This window comes from Sinocyclocheilus anshuiensis, unplaced genomic scaffold (assembly GCF_001515605.1).
Source record: "Sinocyclocheilus anshuiensis isolate Anshui unplaced genomic scaffold, SAMN03320099.WGS_v1.1 scaffold852, whole genome shotgun sequence".
In the NCBI taxonomy this organism is placed as follows: domain Eukaryota; kingdom Metazoa; phylum Chordata; class Actinopteri; order Cypriniformes; family Cyprinidae; genus Sinocyclocheilus; species Sinocyclocheilus anshuiensis.
In genome coordinates, this window is record NW_015552578.1 from 318,208 (window position 1) to 331,116 (window position 12,909).

Consider the following 12,909-nt stretch of genomic DNA (forward strand, 5'->3'; position numbering starts at 1 on the left):
AAAGCGCTTTGGGTGTACAACAATACACAATAAAGCGCTATATAAATGCATCATTCATTCATTCATACTTAGGAAGGGTTTAACTTTGGATAATCTTCGAAGGTGATAAAAACTAGAACTGACAACAGAATAGATTTGTTTGTTCAGATTTAGGCCACTATCCAGAATAAAACCCAGATCCTTGACATCAAAAGAGCGATATGGAGTGAGAGAGCCCAAGTGAGAGAGCCCAAACAGAGCAATTTGTGTTTTGTCATCGTTAAGGTGTAGAAAATGATTGGTTAGCCATGTTTTCAATTCTTGGAGACAGGCTATTAATTGATTTATGGAAGACCTGTCGTTGCGCCTAAATGGCATGTAAAGCTGAGTATCATCAGTATAACAATGATACGACGTAAATCATTACGTAAATTAGCGTGAGGGCGCAATTCCCAAAAAAGTGCTAATGGGAGTGGAAATTTCTGCGGGTGATTTACTGACAATGCGCAAATTAAATAACACGGATGCAGCCAGATAATTTCCATAATGACCAACATAATCTACCAAGAGCAGCACAAATTAGCGTCTGCTTTAAGACATGCTTTTTGGAGCCTTAAATAACGGTGCAAATACCAGTAATTTGATGAGCGAAAACATTAGTAAATTGTGTTTCATGATTCATTTTAATATTCTCCTCCCATAAATTTCGCATCTGAAAGGGAAACTCCTACAAATGCATATTCAATAAGGTCAGGTGCAAAAATGACTGTCCACACTTTTCAGTGCTAATTCTTCACTGTGCGTCTTTAGTAAATCCTGACAGTACTATTTTACCTCCAAAAGACGGTTTGCGCTGGCGTAAGCGTTTAGTAAATCAGGGCTGCGTTTCCCGAAACCTTCTTAACGCTACGTCGTTTGTAAGTTATACCTTAAGTTGTACCTTTACGTTAATATGTGTTTCCCGAAACGTTCTTAGTTAAGTATACCTTCCGTAAATCATTCGTTCGTAAGGTTAGTCTGGACCACTCTTAGCTATACCTTATCGCTTCAAAGGGAATGAATGTGATGGGGAGTTTGGTCAAACTATGGCAGCAAGACAGCGAATAGTTGTCCTAAATCAAAGACAACTGCGTCCGCGGAGCCAGTTAGTATATGTGCACTATTTCATAATAGTGTCAGAATAGCTACCATGTCAAAAGATACAATTCTACAAAAATGTCGCCTGCCACGGGAGTAAATTCAGCAGCTTTTACATCTTGTTGGTCTAACTTTGTCAAGACAAACTCGACGGAGCTACCCCCTAAGCCCCGAAATTCAGCTGCTGGCGGCTTTCCGTTTTTATGCTGTGGGGAGTTTTCTGGAGGTGGTTGGGATGGATATGGGCTGAGTAAGACCTTGGTGTGGCGGTGCGTTCACTCAGTCACAAACATCCTGCTCCGTCACGCCACCGGTTACATAGCCTATATGCCTTTCACCAGGCACGAAGTGAGGGAGGCACATCAAGGCTTCCATGCCATTGCGGGATGCGATATCCAAGGTTGCATTTAATTTGAAATTTGATTATTTTATAAATGCAGTGAGCCCCGATAAATGCAATTTCTAATATTTCTAAAGTGCTTCTTTATAATGAACATCACTTTCTCAATACTTTACCTGCTCTATAACGCAGTGAAAGAGCTCCTGTAGTGAACAATCGATTCTCGAGCCATCGATATCAACCTATTCAGCACCACCGCCATGGACAGCACCTGCTAACGTCGCACGTAAGAAGGTTTACCTTAAGCAGTATCCTAAGGTATAGTTCGGGGAACAGACCTAGGAAAGGTATACCCCTAGTTAAGGTGTATCTTTAGAGTCTTCGTAGCGAGCTAAGAGACAACGTTATCGGGAAACGCAGCCCTGGCCCCATATCTCCTAAACCAATGAGTAACATATTGTAACGAGGAGTCAGCAGAATTGGTATCCATATGAGGCTTTATTATACAATACTCAAGGTACAACAGGCAGAGATCAACAGGCAGCATCAGTCATTTCCAAGTCGTAATCAGTACACAGGCAAATGTTCAGGGCAGGTAGCAAGCAGAGCAGACAGAGAGTAATCCAAGCAGGCAGAGTCACAAGGGTAAGCGGCAGAGAATCAAATGAGGTAAAGCAGTCCAGAATCATACACAGGAAAACCATCAACAGGGAAAATGCTCAGAAATGTTAGCAGTAGCAAAACAAGACTTCGCAGTGAGTGAGTGTTGGAGAGCTGCTTAAATAGTCCAGGTAATGTGGATCAGGTGTGCAGGTACGGGGTTGTCGGAAATGGAATCCAAAATGATTAGTACTCTGGCGACGGTTCCCTCTGGAGGTGATCAGAGGAAGCCACAGAGGCCTGATACGTGGCACATGTACAGTGAAAACAGTAACGGTGCCAAAGTTGAACCCTGAGGGACACCACATGTAACATGCACTACAGAAGAAGAATGTTTCCTATATTTACTGAGAATCTTCTGTTGGACAGAAAGAACCGAAACCAGTTGAGTACAGTGCCTCTAACACCAATGTAGCGCTCCAAGCGAGACAGCAAGAGACCATGGTCAACAAAATCAAACACAGAGCTGAGATCTAACAGCACTAAGGTCATAGTATTACCAGCATCAGTAGACATTAAAATGTCATTCAAAACTTTCAAAAGGGCAGACTCTGTGCTGTGTAGAGTTTTAAAACCAGACTGATAAACATCAGAAATACTGTTACTATTCAAATAATTTTGCAGCTGAATAAACACTATTTTTTCTAAAATTTTAGATAAGAATGGCAGATTGGAGATTGGTCTAAAATTTGAATAAACTTCAGGATCAGGTGTAGGCTTCTTAGGGATCGGTGACACAGAAGCTAGTTTAAAACAATCTGGAACAGTCCCTGTCAAAAGGCAGTTGTTTATGATATTCACTAAATCAGGTCCGATTGTATCAATTTTTACAAATCGTGGTCAAAGCATCATGAGGGGAAAAGGTGGATTTTAATTTTAGAGTGATTTCTTTACATGTATGTAAAGAGACTAATTCAAATTCACTCCATTGAGTAGTGGATAAAGTGGGATCTGGAATAGAATTCGCCAATTGTAGATAAATGAGCCCGGGCATTTTTTACTTTATCTAAGAAGTACTTAAGAAAGTTTACAAGAAATCTCTGGAAATTTCTGCATTGGGGGATTTAAAACTTAGTCAATAGTTGAAAATAGAATTCTAGAAGAGTAAGAGTATTTGGCAATAATTTCAGATAAATATTTTGCCTTTGCAATCTTGGCAGCCTTTTGAAAATTGTGCAAGGATTCTCTCAGCATTTCATAAGAAACTTTAAGCCCATTAAATAAAAAAAAATAAATCATATGGCTATTTGTTTTCTTCTTTTCACAGGCTGTGTGGATGTAATCTCACTGATCAATCCTGTGGAAGTTTATCTTTATCCTCAAACTCTTTCCTGAGACAGCTGGACCTGAGTAACAATAACCTGCAGGATCCTGGAGTGAAGCTGCTATCTGATGGACTGAAGAGTCCAGACTGTCAGCTGGGGATACTGACGTTTGAGTTTGAAATACTTGGTTCCTTTTTTTTTTTTTTTTGCAAGTTAATTACTAAAAAATCACACTGCTAAGGTGTATGTATGCAATCTGTATGCAATTACTGTTTTTCTCGTTCAGATTTTCCATTTGTAATCTCACTGCTCACTCTTGTGAGAGTTTGTCATCAGTTTTACAATCATCAAACTCCATCCTGAGAGAACTGGACCTGAGTAACAATGACCTGGAGGATTCAGGAGTGAAGCTGCTTTCTGAAGGACTGAAGAGTCCAAACTGTCAGCTGGAGATACTGAGGTAAATGGTTTTCCATATAATAATTAACAAAATGCTACCATAATATATGGCCATTGAATTTTGTCAACAAAAGTTGCATCTACTCTCAATGGAATGTCAGAACAAGAGACATAAACATCATTTGCAAGCAATTTTTTATATTTATACAGCTGTCTGTAGATGTGGATTGTATTGAGATGAATATTGAAATGGCTAAATTATCTGAAACAATGACCAAATAAACTGCAAAGCTGCTGCATTTTCAAAGAAAGCTTCTGACAGCACTGCACAAGCTATCTAGCAGCTGTATGTAGGACACCCTTAGCATCTTAACTTTGGTGAGTATATGTAAAGGGTATTACATGCCAGATGGCTGATAACTTTATATAAATTCTAATAATACATGGTTGTGAGAATGTGATAAGGTTTAGTATGATTATCAGATCGCGAAGATTGTGGTGTAATTATAGAATTGTAGGATTATATACATATACAATATACAGAGGAGTGTGACACTATTCATTAACACGAAACTCACGTCTCAAAATGACTTTGTTTGCAGTAAATGCTGCTCACAGTAACTAATTTCTGTAGTAAGAATGTCAGATAATGCGAGGACAATTTGTCCATATCTGATTATTGGTGAGGACATGTGGTGCTTAGTGTCTATGGTGGTTATGGCCCTGGATTGAAATGAAGTAAACAGAATGTTTTCAATTTACACACATTTAGATTAAATATGCCGCTCTCATGAATGGAGTTAAGCACACAAATGACATCAATCATTATCCAGAAGTTACACATTTTAATAGTCATTGCAGCCAGAAGGGATGTTTAAACCAGCCTGAGCAGTCAAATGCCTGAGAACTAATGCTGAGGTCTGAGTATGTCCCAATATGAGCACATTAGAATTAATAATGTTTGTGTGAATAGCATTTTTCTATGCTTCTACCTCTCCAGCGCATCACTCAGTTATCTTTAAAATTAAATTTTGAAAATGATGAAAAGAAAATTAGCAGATTTTCAATACACAAACAAGCTTATTATACATATTCAAAAAGGCTGTTCTGTCTCTGTGAATATTACAGATTTAACCTGATTTACAAGCTCAGAATGACAACAAATGCATCAAATACATTTTCGTGTAACTTATACATCAAGTTTGTGTCTGTAACCAAGCCTAATTCACTTTTTATAACTGAGCAAAAAAGGTCTGGTTTTGTTTTTGTAGTAAACACTTGATATTTACATTTTTTTGTTAGTTTTTTGACTACTTAAAGAAAACATACCCGTTTGGTACTTTCACAATGTTTCTAAAACAGTTAATTTATGGCGTTATGTTGTTTTTAAGCTGTGGTTTCTAAAAAAAATGTAAAATGTTGTATTGCAATATTACCTAATTTCAACAAAAAAAATATTTTGTTTTGTTTGCTGGGCTCTTATGTGTGTAAATTAGGGATGGGTATTTTTCAAAAATATTGTATTCGAATATTTGGATGAATTTTTTTTTATAGTCAAGCTTTTGTCACCATTTCTTAACAAGCGTATGATTAGGCATTACACAACAATGTTCTACAACAATGTTACGTTATATCTGTCACAAGTCCGGTCCTTGTTCTCACCAGCAGAGGTCACCACTCACCACTAAGTCTTTTCCACTGCACACACTGTTACATTTTATCCCGGACTACATTTCCCACTATCCATTGCACTTAGGAACTGATTACCATTATACCTGTTTCCCATCAGGGACTCTTTAAAAGTCTTTTTTTTTTTACACACAAACATACAGTCAGGGCCGAGTATTGTTTAGCCACTGCGGCATTACAAAGCCATTTCCTTATCTTAGTTCCTAGGCCTTGTCATAGTCCGGTCTTGTTCTAGCCTGATTTCCCATGTCTCAATCTTAGCCTGTTTATCTAGTCTGTTTAATCTCTGGCTGCCCTGACCATTCGCCTGTATCTCTGTCTGGATTATCCCCTTTGTATTGCCTTGTTTGGATTATGTTGGCAGCTGATCGACCCACACATGTCTTTGGAGTACTCTTTGTCTTGTCCCATTTAACCCTGTTTGCTGGTATCGAGCCAAGCCTGTTTTGACTACATTTTTATGAAAATAACTGTAGCACGATACTGTGATCAAAGGCAGATTGTGGAGAAATTTAAATCATTCACGATCTAATATCACACAACCCTAATTTCATTTGTTTAAGTGTGTCAGACAGCAAATAGAACTGTGGACCAACAAAAAAAATGGCCAATTACCATTATTTCATATTTATCTTATGAAATTAACTTTTTAATTTTGGTTTCACCAACGTTGCAAACTCGGGAGTGCACACGTTTAACATGCTTTTCTACAAGCATTCAAATATTTGGGGTAAGTAAGAGTTTAAGAATGTAATACTTTCATTCAGCAAGGATCCATTAAATTGATCCAAAAAAGTAAAGCATTTGACAGTAAGTGTAATAACATTGATTTACAAAGATTTTAAGCATATTGAATGAATGAATGAATGAATGATGCATTTATATAGTGCTTTATTGTGTATTGCTGTACACCCAAAGCACTTTACAATCATGAGGGGGGGATCTCTCCTCAACCACCACCAGTGTGCAGCATCTACTTGGATGATGCGACGGCAGCCACAGTACAACGGCGCCAGTGCGCTCACCAAACACCAGCTACAGGTGGAGAGGAGAGAGAGTCATAGAGCCAATTCAATGAATGGGGATTATTAGGAGGCCATGATTAACAAGGGCCAGTGGAGGGAATTTGGCCAGGACACCCGGGTTACACCCCTACTCTTAACGAGAAGTGCCATGGGATTTTTAATGACCATAGAGAGTCAGGACCTCGGTTTAGCATCTCATCCGAAAGACGGTGCTCTTTGACAGTATAGTGTCCCCATCACTATACTGGGGCTTTAGGACCCACACAGACCACAGGGTGAGCACCCCCTGGTGGCTTCACTAACACCTCTTCCAACAGCAACCTAGTTTTCCCAGGAGGTCTCCCATCCAGGTACTGACCAGGCTCAACCATGCTTAGCTTAAGTGGGTGACCAGTCTTGGGCTGCAGGGTGATATGGCTGTGGCCATATATTGTTATTTGTGATTTTCAGTGCTACAGCTTTTGTGATGTTGACGTTTCTTTCACACTCTATGACCCTGTTAGGCCGGGCATACAATGTGCAATTTCAGCAATGTTTTTGTTAGTAAATCTCACGCAATGTCAAGCCAAAGCTCAGGATTTATGTGCTCACACTATACGGTCTGATCGTCAAGCTGCGTCTTGACTGCTCACACTATACGGGCGAAATAACATGTACATGAAAAATGTAGAAACTTTGGGGATAACTATAGGGCACTGTTGTGCAGCAGCAAGCATCACAACAGGGAAAGGAACCTCAAGTTGATCCAGGTAAATGTGTGAAAATGTACAGTATAGGTCCCGTTCCTATGTTTTGCCTGGGACCCCCAAATCAGTAAATCTGCCCTTGCGCAAACGAACTATGTATGTGCAATCTCTGAGCACTGATCTATAACATCATATTTCTGCTTGAACACAGTTCAGTATATTCACGTAGTTGTCAAAATTAATTTACAGCGGGATGCTTGGTTTATATTGGTTTATGTACATGTCTTATGTTCAGACGCACCAAACACAGACATGATCGCTTGTTCTGACAGAGGAACTGTTCACTGATGATAACGTCAAGTCACCTTCAGATCGCTGAGTTTCCACACATTAAGAATGTTTTTACTTATTTTTATTTTGATGTGTTTAGTGATTCTGAATGGATCTGTATAGTAGCTATTATGCATCTCCCTCTGGTTTTGTGGTCTGCAGTGACATTTTTGCAAAGTATGGTTGCAAAAAAGAACACTGAAGGTTTAAATCTATCTTGAATTTGTTTAAAAACAATAAAATGGAATTAAAATATCTAGCATAGCGTTAGTTCTGGCAGGTCACGTTAGTCAAGCTCGCATCAGCTGACTCTCAGCTGATCCCCATCAACCTATGGGAATACGACACCTATCTAAGCATTCATATATAAGGTCCCTCAGTATTGTCAGCAGTTTTCGCATTGCTCAATAGCGAATTACCCTCCTCCATCCCCATCTCCTCCTCCGTCAGTCAGGATTCAGCCTTCTGATTCTCCTTTGAATCAGACTAATTCTAAAATGTGTACATAACATTATTGAACTTTACCGATATCTGCAATACATTTATGTTGGTTCTGTTCCGTTTACCCGGGGGGGGGGTAATCGCTGCTCTCCCTGCTCTCATCCATGCTAGGCTGCATGGATGCGCAGGGAGTTCTTGCCCAGAACAGAACCATACCGCCAATCCAAACTGTATGCTAATACGTCAATCATCTTTGACGATAGTGGTCCTGACAGAAATAATACATTTTGTATAAACAAGATTTAAAAACAAAAATCTTTGTATTCTAATCTTTATATTCTTTCTTTCACTAATTTGTGAACATAAGATTTCAGGAGCAGTGTTGCACCACTGTTGTCTGCGTGAGAGATCTAATGCCTTATTTATTTTTGCATTTAAATGCAAGATGTATAATGTCCAATGATTTGGAGGAATATTTGTTACTTCCTGATGATGTTAAATGAGTGCAAAATTATCTTTGTTTGTGAACAGTTGTTACAACATAATACAACATATAATACGATGAACGCAATGAACAAAATAACAGAGGTGGGACCAAGTCATTGTTTTTCAAGTCACAAGTAAGTCTCGAGTCTTTGCATTCAAGTCTCGAGTCAAGTCCCGAGTCAAGACAGACAAGTCCCAAGTCAAGTCCCGAGTCAAGACAGGCAAGTCCAAGTCGAGTTGCAAGTCCTCAACTTTTAGCTTCAAGTCTTAAACAAGTCATTAGTGCTCTTTGCCCAAATTAGTGTCTCAGTATTAATTACCATATCAAATTCATAGTAATTTATATCAGGAAGGCAGGTAGAATATGTTTGACATAGTTAAATTTCATGTGAGATGGGTGCCTTTAGTAAAACTACTCAAGTTCAATGTAGGGACTGTGCCAAAATAGGATAAGCAGTAAACTATTTTATTAGTAACAGAATAGCAAAGACAACATAATTTCATAGAAATAACAGCTGCAACATACTTTGCATGTATACATAAGAATATATGCTTCTAGGTGTTATATCGAAGCCAATGAGCCATTTGGAACCTCAATGAAACAGATTTAAAAATATGTGAGCGGAAAACGCAGAAAGAACTGCTTTGAAAGAACTAGAAGAAACAACTGCTAGCATACTTTGCAAGTGAGAGGAAACATGCAATTTGGATGCAGGCAAACTCATGAAGACAATCATTAAAAAATGCTGTGCTACCATACTTTATAACTAAGAGCAACAAAGACAAAATAATTTAATAGAAAAAAATGTTGTACGTTAAATGTTTATAATATGCATAGTTGATCACTAAATTTAGGGGCTATGTGCGCTATTGGCCTACAGACTGATTTACAACACATTAATTCATTCATTTATCCCGAAAGAAATGGAAGCGACATCAGTGCCTGGTGAAGAGGGAGAAAAATTGAGTCGCCTATATTTTATAGTTATATATACACAATACTCATTTTGTGAAAGAAACACTTCTTCAAATTATATTTTAAATGATCATTAGGCCTATTGCCGCTTGCCCACTTCAGACATTAGGCCTAATGTGCATTTTTTCTTCTTCAAATTATAGCTGAATTGTTTGCAATGATTCATTTTAAATCTAGATTAAATCAAGGTTTATCTAATTCTGTTGCACCAAACTTTAAACCTTTAAAAATAAGCAGGTTTACATTTTAACCCATCATTTTGATCGGATTTAAGTTATATTTAAGATTAACTTTAATCCTGTTGCACCATAACTTTAAACTCCGATTGAAATCTCGATTATGGATTAACTTTAAACTTAATGGAGGTTTAAATACAATAAAATGCCCATGCAAATAAAATATGTAACTGATCGAACAAAAACAGTGGAGATCTGACAAAAACTGGTCTCAGAGAGGTGTTTATTACAAACAAACAAAAAAAAATGAAAGCACATCGAGCGGGATGCCCGGGATGCGGATCCGTCACTCTTGGTGCACCTCAGTGTCGAACAAACAAAAGAAGTGAGGAATATTTAACAGCAGCGGTCACAGTGATGATGAGGCAAGCACCAGGGAAGTGATCGCGGCCGCGCCTCTCGTTTCTCATGCCCGCTCCGTGTGTCTGCTGGGTGGCGATCAAACGGACAGGGCAGCGCTTTTCACGAGCGGAGATCGCTCGACGAATCATGTAATTTTTTATTTATTTTTTCTTATCTCGGCTCTTTTGTCGTAAGTTATGTTATTACTCCATTAATGTATACTATCTTATAAATCCAGCGCTATATAATGTATACTATCCTATAAATCCAGCGCTCCCTGAATGCAGTCTCTGGCTTATTGCCAGTCAAGCGCAAGCACGCTGCAGGGACGCCTCTATAACGACTTTGATCTGATCATAAAGTCTTTCCGAGTCACAGGGCTCAAGTCCAAGTCAAGTCTCGAGTCCTTGCTGTCAAAGTCTAAGTCGAGTCTCAAGTCTTCTTTAATTATGTCGAGTCGAGTCGCAAGTCATCAAATTTGGGACTCGAGTCCGAGTCAAGTCTCGAGTCATGTGACTCGAGTCCACACCCCTGCAAAATAATGTGATGTGGACTGTTGCTGTGTTTTTGTAGGTTGTCTGGCTGTATGGTGACAGAGGAAGGCTGTGGTTATGTGTCTTCAGCGCTGAATTCCAACCCCTCACATCTGAAAGAGCTGGATCTGAGCTACAATCACCCAGGAGATTCAGGAGTCAAGCTGCTCTCTGAAAAACTGGAGGATCGAAACTGCAAACTGGACAAACTCAAGTATGTCAAGTAGGAAGAGTTTCGGGTTTTATTATTTAAAATCTTCAGCGTCTCTGTGTATAGCTACATGAATATAGGGGTTTCCAGAGGATGCAACAAAATAAAGGATTTAAAAAGCACCAATCTGAGGAGTAAAATCTTAACTAAACTGCTTAGACAAAACAAATTAACAACAAAACAGTACTTTAAATGCCTAACAAATCACAAAACAGGAGCAAACAATGAAAATACAACAAGAATGGCAGCCACCTCCCTAAAGCTTCTATAAAAGGTAGAAACAAACATATTCAAAATTATAACTGAAGTTACAAACATAATCATCTTGTAAATGAAGGAATAAAAAAGCCCTAACTTTAAGTATGACAAGTTACACGTTGGAGTCACTATTTTAGTAAATTAGTTTACATTACCTCAGATTATAGATCAATTCAAACAAACTGACACTCAACCATAAGAATACACAACAGTTTTAACAAAAAGGCCGGGGAGGACACAGACAGCACTCTGGAAAATGTTTCTCAGCTTCTGTGATTAGCTTCCTGACAAAGAAACCCCTGAAGAAACTTTTGTACATTTTAAAGTTAAATTCATCAACACATTATTATGATGGATAGACTATTTTATATTACAGTTACAATTATATTGCAAATGAAAAACAAGTTAAACCTGAAAGCATCACTTCTTCTCGTCTGATAATCTTCACAATCACCAAGTCTGCTAGCTGCTTTCTAACTGAAAAAAAAAGAGCTGTGAAGGGTTTCAAGACTCACACAAAATGAGCCACAAGCTATCAGAGAAACAATTAAACAGCTGTATAACTTTCCTTTCATATAATAGTCACTTCAAACAGGTCCACATCACAGATGTCTTCTCTTACATATTCTGAGTTTCTATCCGGTCCAAACAGAAAATTAATGTCACCCTCACTACACCTCTGATTAGACCATATGGATTATAATATAAACAGGATTTGAAATAAAATAAATAAAAAACACTAAATGATAATATCATGTATATAAATAACCATCTATGATATAAGCCTACGAGTTAACTGTATGATTAGGTTTAAATTAATGGCAAGTTAGCTAATGAGCTAACTGTTCAAGTAGTGTTTCTCTATCAAACCTATATCTTTCAAGTTATTTGCATACTGTATTATATGATATTTAAGTAATACAGTTAATTACAGGATCCCTATACATTCATATATTTCATTCACAACTGACAAATTACAAAAAATAATGTTTGAATAATTAGTAAATCGCATTAACTCACTTGTACACAGCTATGCTGTGGCTGAATAAAGCCCCACCTTCAGACCCTATATCGTTTTTTCCCCCCACCAATACCAATCTGTTCAATCACTGATCTCAAAACTTGCACGTGAATTATGCAAATTTTTAATGATGCTGGTTTTGTACACAATAACTATGTCCAAAATCAGCCCATATACCCTCATTCACTATTCCCTACATTAGTCCACTGATATAGTCCACTTAAAGGAGTGAAGGAAAATGAGAGCGAATTCTGACAGTACGACAGAAGGTATGCTTAACATTTTTAACAATAAATTAACATTTAGGATGTTTCTATTCCTTCAGAGTTTAAAGGGGTCATAGGATACCCATTTTCCACAAGTTGATATGATTCTTTAGAGTCTTAATGAAAAGTCTGTAACATAGCTTGGTTAAAATTTCTCAATGGTAGTGTAAAAAACACCTTTTTTACCCTGTCAAAAACAGCTCTTTTCAGATTAAGCCATTTTTGTAGCATTTTCCTTTAAATGTTAATTAACTATGCTGACCCCGCCCCTCTCTTCCACGCTGCTCTCAGAGAGACTGTTTACTTCCGCCGCATTCATCGTGAAACTTGCTAATTAGCACATTATTAGGAAAGGCGATTTGCAAAGATTCATTACAAAACATTATACTCACTTCTTCTGTAGATGAGGCTGGATCATGAGTGACGCGTTTATGTAGATCGGGGGCGCATTCCCTTCAGAAACAATGTAATCCACTGCGAGTTCAGCGGCTCAGATGTCAGGAGTAAATGACGACTGCTGTTCATTATTACATCCAACAACAGAACACCTCAATCGCTTAGGAGTCATTCTTGTCTACATCTGCTCCGGCGATGAAACAATGGCGGACTGATGACAGCTCACTCAGGGC

General features: G+C 38.2%; 1 protein-coding gene across 1 annotated transcript in view; it reads left to right on the top strand.

Annotated features, from left to right (window-relative positions):
- LOC107665206 (NACHT, LRR and PYD domains-containing protein 3-like) overlaps nt 1–12,909 on the top strand; it is a 58,521-nt gene that overhangs the window by 33,924 nt on the left and 11,688 nt on the right. The window contains exons 7-9 of the mRNA XM_016455991.1: nt 3,384–3,548; nt 3,668–3,841; nt 10,565–10,738. Of these exons, the coding sequence (XP_016311477.1) occupies nt 3,384–3,548; nt 3,668–3,841; nt 10,565–10,738 (513 nt within the window). The remainder of the gene's footprint in view (nt 1–3,383; nt 3,549–3,667; nt 3,842–10,564; nt 10,739–12,909) is intronic.